The following is a 12779-nucleotide window of genomic DNA, read 5'->3' on the forward strand; positions in this document are numbered from 1 at the left end:
GAACTTTGGGAGTGATTCAATCTGGCATGAACTGAATCTCTGCCCTTCTTTCATTGACCAAGTAAGCTTCAAATTAGAAGTCGAAGTTCCCCGAGGTCGTCGGAGGAACAACCGAGGAATGTGCCGCCGTATCTTGCTGCTTCCCTTGCGAGTTTTTGAACCTGTTAGGCTATGCAAGAAAACCTTGAAGAAGATGACGAAGGAGAAACAAAGATTGAAGAACGGACTTTTGATGCAAAGAAGATGTGAAGGTCGAGTTCTATCGGGTTCTCCCCCTTTTAAGGTTCCTATTGTGCTGTCTCAAGTTGCTCTTGAGGTCGAAAAAACTCCTCTAAGGTGTTGCTTTTCTCATTCTACAAACCAAAATAATGGCCGATTTGTTCTTAAAGAATGATAGAACAAATTGTTTTGCCAAACAAGAATTACATGTTTTTCCGTTCGCGGAGAACAAAGCGCCCAAGAATGTTCTACAGACCGTTACCAACTGCTGCCTTATCAACCACTAATCCATCATAAAACAACAAAACAAACTATTTTTTTCTCAGAGAAGCTATCAAGCCAAGATAAATTTTTCTTCCATTTTATTCTCGTTCTATATACATACACAAACCGAATCCCGATGTTTTTTAATTCATTTATTATTTTTTTCTTCATCCGGGCTTTTATTATCCTGCAACCAGATGGAATATGCAAGGAAAGATAACTTTTCTAAGCACCTATCAATTAAAAAACAAAAAACTTTTCTAAGCTGTTCACAAGATGGTGATCAATCCTCCTCGGTTGTTGAGAACTCCATGGATGAGTCACAAGACGATGTTGTCGAAGCAGGCTCTGTGTACCATTGGTTCTCTCCACGGGTAAGAAAGCGTGCCTCTGCAGTTGGAATAATGAAAATAAAAAATTATATTGAGGGGATTATGCTGGGAGACAGAAATGCGAAAAAAACATTAACGTATGTCAAGCGTTTTTTCCACCTATGAAAATCGATAGGTTAGAATATGTTTCCCTTTTTTTAGTTTTATTTTAAAGACTGATTTCCCCTGTTGCAAAATGCTCAAACGAGATATGAGAGACGTTAATCTTTGACACAGCTGAGAGCCTGAAACTTGGGTTTAATCCAATCTAGGGACTGCAATATGTTGGTTTCACCTATACCAGAACAAATCGTACAATAAACCTGCACCAAGAATTTGCATGGGGCCAGTTATTTCACAAGGTAATAGAGGCTGGATCCCCAATGGTGAGGTGGGGTAGGGCGGGTACCAGGATTTTTTCAGATTACAATACCATACCAACCCCCCCCCCCCCTTCCTCCCTCCCAAACAAGAAGGGCCATACCATACCGACACTATACAGGGCCGAGAAGAGCACCACTTTAACCAACCTCATTTACCATCCCTATCCCAATTGACTTCTAAGAACCTCTAAATGAAGGTTCCCTCAAAGAAACTTTGAAGGCGTCCATTCCTCTGGAAATGAGATTTACACAGAAAATCATATCCAACAAACACAAGATTAACCTTCTCCTACATCTACTCTTCCATGACTTTAGCATTTTTGCTTTTACATATATACATATTAAAAAAGAAAGAAAGGTTTATATATCTTCTGTTAGCTTCCCTTTCCATGGACGTACACAACTTTGGTTTCCACATATATGTAACTAAATAAAGGGGCATGTGTGGAAGGGTTGCCCCTCTTCCTCGCCTTACAACAAGTTGTGAGGCACCTATGGATGGAGACCTTCAAGCAGAATGATCATCACTACAGAATTTTCTAGGGGCCTTCTCTGTGAGATTAACTTAGGAGATTAAAGTAGAAAGTAATATACAGAATACCTTCTGAAAGAGTACCTGAGGGTGGACCTTGGTGCAACGGTTAGGTTGCTCCATTGTGACCAAGTGGTCACAAGTTCGAGTCTTTGGAAACAGCCTCTCTGCGAAACAGGGGTAAGGCTGCGTACATTATGACCCTCCCCAGACCCAGCAGTGGAGGGAGCCTCATGCACTGGGTAGGCCCTTTTTTTTACCTTCTGAAAGAGTACCTCTCCCAAAACACACCTAAATTTAACTCCATAAATGACTCGAGAAATCCCATGTCAAGAGCTGCCTGATGAAACTGTGAAGAAGCCTTGTAATTCTATAAACATATGACAGAGTTTTTTATTATTTCATAGACACTAAGTAACTTAAGTTTACCTGATAAAAATACATCCTGGTATTCATCATCGTCATATAAAAATTGTGGGAGATCTGGAGATCCAATTCCAACAATGGTGCTTCCGCTGCATGAAAATATTGAGAACCATAAAAAAAAATAGGGATGTTTGCAATGAACGAGGTAATATAGCACTGAAAGGTCAGACAAGATGGAGCAAAAAAATGGACTCAGTGCAGGTGAAGGATTTAGAATTATGAATGAGCTTTCTAATACTTCTTTTGACAAAAGTTGAGATCACCCAGGTGGGTGATCTTTCAAAATAACACCTGACAACCAATGCACCCTACTTCCAGGATGATGCTGGCAATTCCAACAGTTGGATAGACAGGTACTGATCAAGTATCAAATTCAGCCTCTAATCCAATCATTTACCATCCATGTAATGGAATATACCACTCTGTATGTCCATGCATCCCCTTCTTAGTCCTGGATTTTTTTAACGGTTAGTTTTGCCACCTGGGAACTCGGATTGAGCTGAAACTTGACAATGGCAGGGGACCTTGGGGTCAACTTGTCCACAAATTTTCTACAAGTTGAAACTTTTGAGGTATTTTTAGAATCAACATGTTTTACGCTAGGCCAGAGTCAAACAGAATATATATATAGTGCAATTTTAGAATATATAGAAGTTGGTACAAGAATGCAGTTCAAATTGCTGACCAAAAGGACCATTTCATTTTAATTTAATTTTTGATTTATTTGAAGAATGATGGGAGTTTTTAAACCCAGACGGCGTGCGCATCAACCGGTCATGGGGATCAGTTAAAAGGTTAACTGTCTTACATACAGCAAAATAGCAAATATAAGTTGTTATGTGTATATGAAACCATATACATAATTTACACCCAAACACTTCTCCAGGTATACATGACCTATTTCCAGTCCTTTTCACTTTTCTGTGTTCTCCTTTAACCTCTTCTTGTCTAACAAGCAATTACACCCACGACCACCTCTATCTTGTTTCCCGATTTTCCTTTTCTTTTTACTTTTTTACAGATCCCTAAAGAAGAACTATATCTCTACCAATTTTTAATGCAGCTCTGCGCATAGGACATGTGAGTTAATAGATGCAAAACAAAGTGCTTTCAATTTTCTTGAAGGAAATTGACACTGTGTTGATAAAGCAGGGTTCTTAGACCATCAACTCAGAGCTTAGGCACTGTCAGGCAGTTTGTAAGGGGAGAAAAAAGAATCCTCTCACACTTCCCAATCTCACTTGTTCTTTTATCATATTTTCAAATCAGAACATTTATATTCTACCGTTGTCTTTCTACTTTAACATCAATGAACAAATGGAAAACAAGTATTGAGAAAATGCAAACCATGGATAACCAGATATTTTGATCTGAAAGAGAAATAAAATTGCCTACTCTCCCTCCCCCATCTTCCATCATTATACATTTATTTTCAAGAGTCAATCAGGTCAGTACCCCTCTCGGCGGCAGGCCAAAAGTCATCCTGCAGCAAGAACCCTCAGTTTACCCATTTCTAAGCAGTTTTTCAGTGGGACAAGATCAAATTGCTTTGGGCAGCTTCAATGACCAGGCGACTGTATAATGGATCTGCCTATTTTGTCTGAAAGTCTGATAACTTAGGTACAGGTTCTGCTGTAGTATAAGTAGAGAGAAATCTATGGGTCTAATGAGGATCATCCATCTAATAGGCCCCAGCTCGGAAATGCAAAATGAAATGGAACACTGTCATAGGTTTCTAAAACCAACACACACTCACTGAGTTACCAAACCTTTCATATTTCTGCCTATCACTAATAACAAACTTTATTAAGAAGAAAGCAAAAGATATGACAAACAGAGCCCCACCAGATGCTCAAGAAAAGTCACAACAAACCCAATCCCGAGCGAAAATAAAGAGGGAGGGATGGAAGTGGAGAGGAAAACAGAGCCCCTTGCAAACCAATTCCCGGAAGATGACAAACACATCTCCCAAACTTGAAAATGACTAAAAGCTCCACCTAAATGCTCTTACAATTCCATTTTGTCAAAGACTGAACTTGTGAACATCAAAAGTAAATATGCTTATATAACCTAGTCCAACAAAAAAAGCTCTATTCCAAAAGTTGTCAGCAGCCCCAGTCCAACCAAAAAATGCTTTCAGGCCAAGGTGTCTATGGAAATCTAGTACATCTGCCTTTCTCACATGGTCAAGGTCACCATCAATGAGAAAGACATTTACTTTCAGCTTTTACCATGTGGCACAACGTTACGGATGTAATTAGTTCATTCTGAATTATCTAAAATGGTACCGATTCATGATTTTTGGAACATTATATGCTATTTCAAATTTTCTGATCTCATTTAAAGTTCTGAATCTCTTTCCCCACAGTACGCATCCTCCCTTATCCCATCAATTATGACCAGCATATTTTCTTACAAGACTCTCAGACATTCCAAAGAACAACAAAGGATTGCTTGGACAGGATGAAAATCAAAGATTGTAGATGAGATGGCACAAGACTTGAGTCAAAATGAGCCGCAAAAGGAAACTAGAGCCCTAGGGAGAATCTATGTAACTGATTTTTAGTGTATTTTTTATTTAGTTTTTGTTGAAAGTTGTATTCTAACTCCTTAGTGTATTTGCATCCATGTACGAGTCAAAAGCCATCTTAAATCTATTGACTCCCTGTGACATGCATTGGAACTCCAACCAAAATGTTTACCAGGATCCCTAGAGTGCTTCACACCCATAAAACCAGCATTAATAATGTCAGCTGAAAAGCACGGTTCGAGGTCTCGCCGCGATCTAGGCATTTGACTCGGTTTCGACAAAGCCCAAGACGAGATGGGGTATGAAATAGAAAACATACATTGTCTCAGCCGAAATTTCAGTATCTTGGACCGAAATATCGTCTCAGCCAAAACTGGTACAAAGCACCATATAATATTGAAATCTCGACCAGTCTCGATGAGTTTCGACTGTTCTCTCACAAACTCCCTCCCCTCCCCCCAACTGCTCAATTTTTTACCATATACAACCAAATCTTGCTTGCATCCACTAAACTTGTCACTGAACAACATTTGGTGGAGATTTTGCTGCACAAGAACATCATTTGGAGGAGATTTCAACTTGAAGGTCATACACTCTTCCACAGAAGTGTTTTTTGCAAAAAATATGATGTATACTTGCTTGTTGTTGTTCAATATTTTATATGTTGAACAAGCTTGCCGAAAATTAGCTATATGATAAGTCTTAGAGTTTGAAATGTTGTTGAATAGCTAATACAACAACAACAACAACAACAACAACCATAACCTTATCCCAACTAAATGGGGTCGGCTACATGGATCCGATAGAGGCTATGACAGTAAAAGAAATAAGAGAAGTACAAAGAAGTAAGAGAAGTAAAAGGAAGAAGAATAGAGAATAAGTAAGGGAAAAAGTCAAAGCATTAGACAAAGTCGCATCCCAGGAACATTCCCCTACAAGGGGTCGGCTACACGGGTCCTTGTCCTCCAAATAACTCTATCTGCGGTCATACTAGGATCGAGCCCTACCACATGCATACCCTTTCTTACCACTTCTCCAATAGTCATCTTAGGCCTGCCCCTACCTCTTTTAGCTTCGTCAAACTAAATCTGGTCACTCTTCCTTACCAATGCATCTATAGGTCTCCGTTGGACATGACCATACCACCTCAAGCGGTTCTCACGAAGCTTGTCCTGGATTGGTGCAACTCCCAATTCAGTTTTAATACAATCATTCCTTACTCTATCTCTCCTGGTCTTACCACACATCCTCCTCAACATCCTCATCTCCGTTACACTCATCTTATCTATATTACTCTTCTTAACTTTCCAACATTCCGCTCCATAAGTCATATCTGGTCTTATAACTGTCCTGCAGAATTTCCCCTTGAGCTTAACAGGCATGCATTTGTCACATAACACTCCCAATGCACCTCTCCACTTCATCCATCCTACTTTAATTCTATGGAAAACATCATCCTCTATATCACCCTCTTTGTTAATGGTTGACCCCAAGTATCTAAAGCATTCACTTTGTGGTAGCTCTCACTCCTCAAGTTTCACCACTTCATCATCTCTCCTGGTTTGACTGAAGTTACACATCATATACTTTGTCTTTGTTCTGCTAATAATGTATGCTTTTTTATATGTAATAGTGTAAAAAAGTGGAAGATTGCAACACAATGGCTGAGGGTGGACAGAGAGATATAGCATGGAACCATGGAGAGCCTATAGAAAATGACAAGAAAAAGTCAAGGTCTAGGTATTGTCAGATTGTGCTAACTTTTGGATGGGCCACTAGATTGAAGCAACATTTGGCTGGTGAGTACACTTATGTGGCCAAATGTACCCAAGTTCCTTATGAGGTGCAGCCGACCATGTCTAAGAACTCAAGGGGAGGAAAACTAAAGAGGGCAGATGAAGAGTTTGATGAGTCAGTCTTAGACAGACATCGAAGAAGTGGGGTTGACTTTGATGACTCTGGCAGTGATCTTAGATGGGAGGATTTTGAGACATAAGGAGAGTGGAGAGAGTTCCAGTGGGCAAAGGAAAGAGAGCCGACTCTCACATCAGATGGAGAGGGTTAGGGCTGTAGAGATGAGGAAAGGAACAGGTGGATCTAGTTCTAGAGCAGCTGGATCAGATGTGCAAAACCAACAAGGGAGAGGAGGAAGAAGCAGAGGCAAGAGGATTTGCCTTTCAAGAGATCCAGGAGTGTGAGGGCACCGATACCAATACACCCATCCCAGATAATGATCCTGTGGAATTCTGTGAATACTGGCTTGATCAATGTGATCATGCCCAGCCTTTATTTATAATATTGAAATCATATGACAAAACTATAACTAAGCAATGTGAGACTAAGACCCACATACAAGAATACCCCCATGGACAGATTTACCCTTGGACCCATATTACAACACTCCCCCTCAAGTTGGTGCATACATATCAAACATGCCCAACTTACTAATAATAGGAAAAAACAATTTTGTACCGATTCCTTTGGTGAGGATATCAACCAACTGTTCACTAGACTGAATAAATGGAATACAAATAATTCCTTGTTCCAGCTTCTCTTTGATGAAGTGCCGGTCAATCTCAACATGTTTGGTCCAATCATGTTGGACCGGGTTGTGAGCAATACTGATTGCTGACTTTCTGTCCTAGTAGAGTGGTATAGGAAGATCAACACTCATCCCCAAATCTTGAAGAAGCCCTTTGACCCAAAGAAGCTCACAAATACCCCGTGCCATAGCTCAAAATTCAGCTTCAGCACTAGATTGAGCCACAACAGCTTGTTTTTTGCTTCTCCAAGTAGTTAGGTTACCTCCAACAAATGTGCAATATCCAGATGTGGACTTCCTATCATCAGGACTGCCAGCCCAATCTGCATCAGTGTACGCTTCTATCCGGAGATGGCTGTGTGGAGAGAATAATACTCCTTTCCCCGGAGCTGACTTGAGGTAACGGAGAATTCTGTATGCTGCTCCCAAATGAGAAGAGTGAGGATCATGCATGTATTGGCTGACGAGGCTTTACAGCAAATGTGATGTCTGGCCGAGTATGTGAGAGGTAAATCAATCGACCCACTAATCTCTGATAGTTGCCTTTGTCTACTGGCTCACCTTCCTTCTCTTCAAATGTGTGTTGGGCTCTAGAGGGGTATCTGCTGGTTTACACCCAAGCATCGCTGTTTCTTTCAATAAATCTAAGGTATATTTCTTTTGAGAGAGAGATATGCCCTTAGCTGAATAGGCAACCTCAATCCCAAGGGAAGGACCTCAATTTGCCCTAATCATTGACTTTAAACTCCGTGCCCAAATAAGCTTTCAGCATCTGAATCTCATGTGCATCACTGCCTGTAATTACCATGCCATCAACATAGACAATCAAAAGGTTAACTTACTGTCCCACTCTCTTAACAAACAAAGTGTGGTCTGCATTACTCTGCTTATACCCATATACGATCATAGTCTTGTGGAATCGGCCAAACCAAGCCCTTGGGGACTGCTTCAGACTATACAAGGCCTTCTTGACTTGTAACTCCATCCTCTAGTTCAATAGAAACATCTTCAATGGTTGGTATCTCAACATCTAAAGGAGCAATCAGCGGGACCTCTTCATTACTTTGAGTCTCCCCCTGCAGAGGTACCAGCGGTGGAAAATAAGCCTCCGACTCCCGAAAGACAACATCCATAGTGACCAACACCTTTCTGGTACGAGGATGGTAGCATTTATAGCCCTTCTGAGTCCGTGAATAACCAAGAAAAAGGCACCGTAATCCTCTGGGATCAAGCTTACCACGGACGTGGTGATTTCATGCAAACACAACACAACCAAGCACTCTTGGGGGAACCACAAAGGTGGATTTGCCAACCAACATATCCAAGGGATAGTGGTCATCCAAGACACAAGATGGAAGTCGATTGATGAGGTAAGTAGTTATAAGTACGGCATCACCCTAGAAACGAGGAGGGACAGACATGGTGAACATAAGGGATCGAGCAACCTCCAGTAGAAGTCTGTTCTTGTGTTCAACCACTCCATTTTGAGTGAGAGTGTCAACACAAGAAGTCTGGTGTATGATCCCATGGCTGTCCAAATAGGAACAGAAAGCACCATCCATATATTCCTTGCCATTATCTGAGCTAAGAATCTTCACCTTGGCATTAAACTGCGTCTGGACCATCTTGTGGAATAACATAAAACAATTGAACACGTCACTCTTGCTATGCATCAAATAGACCCAAGTTGTCCAGCTAAAACAATCGATAAATGTGAAAAACCATCGAAACCCAGAGGTAGAAACACAACGGGCAAGGCCGCAAACATCAGAATGAATTAAACCAAAAGGACTCAAACTTCTATTATCTGAAATAGGAAAAATACTCCGAGTTTGCTTTGCCAAAGTGCAAGCATCACAAGAAAAATTTTGTTTATTACATTGTTTCACCAGACTAAGAAATAAAGCAGATAAAACCCCAATCGGGGGATGGCCCAAACAACGATGCCAATTATTTAACTCAAGCAATGCAGAATCAAAAGTAGAAGATGTCGGCTGTGATGTCAATGCTGTTCGGGAACTTTCAAGCACGTACAGACCACCAACCACCTTACCACATGCAATCGTACTGTTCGTTTCCAAATCCTGAAATAAACAATGAGTTGGATAAAAGATTACTTTGCAGTTTAAATCCTTAGTTAGACTACTAATGGACAGCAAGTTAGTAGTAAACTTAGGAACATGTAAAACAAAGGAAAGAGTGAGAGAGGAGGTGCACTGAACGGATCCCTTCCCAGAAATAGAAGAAAGAGACCCATCAGCAACCCGAACCTTTGATTGGCCTGAAAGAGGATTATATGTGGTAAAAAACAGAGGAAGAACCTATCATATGGTCGGTTGCCCCTGAGTCAATAACCCAAGAGTCAGGCATGACCGAGGTGCAATTCCCACTAAAAGAAATACCTGTGGAAGAAGGTGCATTGGAAGGAGCAGGTAGAGACAAAGCCGAAGCCGCCATGGAAGGAGATACAGATGCTAAAGAAGATGCGTCCAAACGATTCATCATATCCCGCAGATTTTGCAACTCAACCATCACAAAGGAAAGAGACTATTCAGATGGATCTTCAGTAGAAGCCTGATTAGCACGAGAAGTACTGGGCCGGTTGGAACCCCCCTTTCCACGCCCACGAGTATCCGCAGGACGACCATGAAGCTTCCAACATCGGTCCTTGATGTGCCAATCCTTCCCATAATGATCGCATTTAATAGGCAGGCGATCACTAGTTGGCCGATTAGTAGGAGGATGAGAGTAATTTCCACGGGAAGATTGAGAACCAGAAACAAGGGCTGATCATTCCTGAGTGGCAGGATGAACCATGGCAGTGCGCCTCGTGTCCTTAGCCGAAAGTATGGTGTAGGCTTGCTCCAAGAGGGAAGAGGATCCCGATTCAAAATATTGGACCTGATATTATCAAATTCAATGTTTAAGCCAGCCAAAAAATCAAACAGCTGTAAACCATCCTCCCACTTCCTGAAGGCTGTAGCGTCAACATTCATTGTAGCCGTAAAAGTGCCTAAAAAATCCAATTCCTGCCATAGTGTGCACATGGTATTGTAATATTGGGACAGAGACAACTTCAGCTGCTTGGTAGTATGGAGCTTCTGACGGAGTTCATAACATTGGGCTGCATTCCCAACCTGAGAGTATTTGTCATGAGCCGTCTTCCAAATTTTTGCAGCGATGTCAAGGAGCAGATAACAACCAGCAATGGTCTAGTCCACAGAATTAACCAGATAGGACATCACCAAAAAATTGAAATTCATCCATCGATCCTGAGCCGATCCAGCCTCTGTAGGCCTGACCTTAGTGCCCGTGATATAACCAGAGAGCCCATGGGAACCAATAGCAAATAAACAGGAGCGAGACCACAGAAGATAATTGCTGCCATTTAACTTTATGGGCTTCACCGAAAAGGGAACAAAGTCCCGCTGGTTGGAATCTTCAGAACCAGTCGAAGCAGTCGTGATCTCGGACTCGTCAGGCATGGTAGCTGGAGAAAAATTGGCAAAGAAATCCCCAAAAAAAATCAGAATATGTATAAGCGAAAAAACGAACCCTTGGTAGGAGTCAACTCACCACCAAGGGAGTTAAAATAATTCGAACAAGGTGGAAGCCCCCTCGAGGTGTGTAGAGGTGGCGGAAAAAGGAGGGAGGGACTTGCGAAGGTGGTGGGAGGAAGGGAGAGGGCCTGCGGTGGTCGGCGGTAGCTGGCGTAGGCGGTGGAGGGTTGGTGGTGGCTGGCGGTGGCTGGCTGAAGTGGTGGAGGGGTTGGTGATAGGTAGCGGAAGTGGTGGAGGGGTGGTTGGGGCAAGCGGAAGTGGTGGAGGGGCTGGCGGTGGGTGGTTTTAGGGCAGAATAACGAAAAAGAAAAAGAGAGAAAAAATTGAAAAAATTTTACTTCCAATATCCCCAGAATATTTTTGGCTTTGATACCATGTGGAATTCCATGAATACTGGCTTGATCTATGTGATCCTGCCCAGCCTTTATTTATAATATTGAAATCATATGACAAAACTATAACTAAGCAATGTGGGACTAAAATCCACATACAAGAATACCTCCACGGACAAATTTACCCTTGGACCCATATTACAACAAATCCCATTGAGGTTCTTCAACAGGATCCTACAGTATATAGGCAACAGGATACCAGCTAGAGAACTACAAAGCAAACATGGGGTAATAAGAAAGCAAAAGTTGGTGATGTTGTTCCCAAATTCTTATTCTACCACAGCATACCAACTAATGCTGCTCAAGGAACATACTACCAGGCCATGCTTGACACCACATGGAGGTTTGGCCCAAGGGTAAAGGAGTCCACTCCATGGGAATTGATGAATGTCAATTTGCCCCAACAAAAGGAGCTTGATGAGAATATAGACACATTGAAGCCTCAATGGAGGACATATGGAGTTACTGGTTCGCCAGGGGGTAGGGCAACATAGTCAACCATCTCCAATGACCGATTTTGGTAGGACCTAAAGAAGGTCCTTATATTGGAGCCAGTGGAAAAGGGTACTGAGGATGGTAGACTCAGAGAAGAAGCCAACCTTACCATATTTGTATGTTGCAGTGGAGTTGATGAAGGAGAAGGTGAGAGTTGCGATACCTTGAAATGGAAAGTCACATCTGAAAATCATTGATCGATGGGAGAAGCACTTACAGCATCCACTACATAAAGCTAGTGAGTTATATATGTTTAGTGAAATATACTTAAATAAATTTACACACCATCCACATATTCATAAATAATAAGTACTGACTAGGTATTTATGTAATTGTTAGCATACTATCTTAACCCTAGGTATCAATACAAATGTAATCTTAGGCTTGATAACTTACTGTTAGAAACAGTACAAAGTGTGGTGGCGATGTTGAAGACAAATGCTGATATACAGGCAAATTTGTTGATGTATACATTGATGCTGCCCTTCCCTAACAGTTCGAGCCTTTAGGTGAAACGGTAGCGAAAATGGTATTAGAGCAGGGAGGTCAACTGTTCGACTCTTGGGAAGTGCATCGGAAGAGTTTTCCCGACATTTCTTCTCCCTCGGTGCCTCGAAGGAAATGCCACATGAGCTCCACACGCTAGGACCATGGGATCTTGGCCTACACGTGCGGGGGAGTGTTGATGTATACATTGATGTTGTCCTTCCCTAAGAGTTCGAGCTTTTAGGTGAAACGGTAGAGAAAGAAAATGCAACAATGAGGTGAGACAAAGTAGTCACTAATTTATAAGGAATGTAATTACCTTATACTCTTTTTTTTTTTGGGTGAATAAAAATTTATTACCAAAGAGAGAGAATACAAGAAGCCCCCAGAATTCAGGGAGAGAAAAGAAAAGAAGAGAACATCCTACAATTATAGGGCTAACCGACCCCCTAGGGGGAAGGGGAGAGAAGAGAAGAAGGGAGACCCCAGGAAGCAACAATGAGCCTGTTCCTTGTGGAGTTCACACAAGGGGGAGGGGGGAAGAGGAGAAGGATTTAGAGCTGACGTCTAAAGAGATGG

At 41.7% G+C, this 12779-nt stretch overlaps 1 protein-coding gene across 2 annotated transcripts in view; it reads right to left on the minus strand.

The window, feature by feature from the left end:
- Positions 1-757: 757 nt before the first annotated feature.
- LOC122643120 (4-diphosphocytidyl-2-C-methyl-D-erythritol kinase, chloroplastic/chromoplastic) overlaps positions 758-12779 on the minus strand; it is a 43421-nt gene continuing 31399 nt past the window's right edge. For both annotated transcript variants that reach the window (XM_043836763.1, XM_043836762.1), the window contains 2 exons: positions 2199-2284; positions 758-873 (listed from right to left, as the gene is read on the minus strand). In XM_043836763.1, coding sequence (XP_043692698.1) covers positions 767-873; positions 2199-2284 — 193 coding nt within the window. In that variant the 3' untranslated portion in view covers positions 758-766. The remainder of the gene's footprint in view (positions 874-2198; positions 2285-12779) is intronic.

Source organism: Telopea speciosissima, chromosome 10 (assembly GCF_018873765.1).
Source record: "Telopea speciosissima isolate NSW1024214 ecotype Mountain lineage chromosome 10, Tspe_v1, whole genome shotgun sequence".
Taxonomy (NCBI): domain Eukaryota; kingdom Viridiplantae; phylum Streptophyta; class Magnoliopsida; order Proteales; family Proteaceae; genus Telopea; species Telopea speciosissima.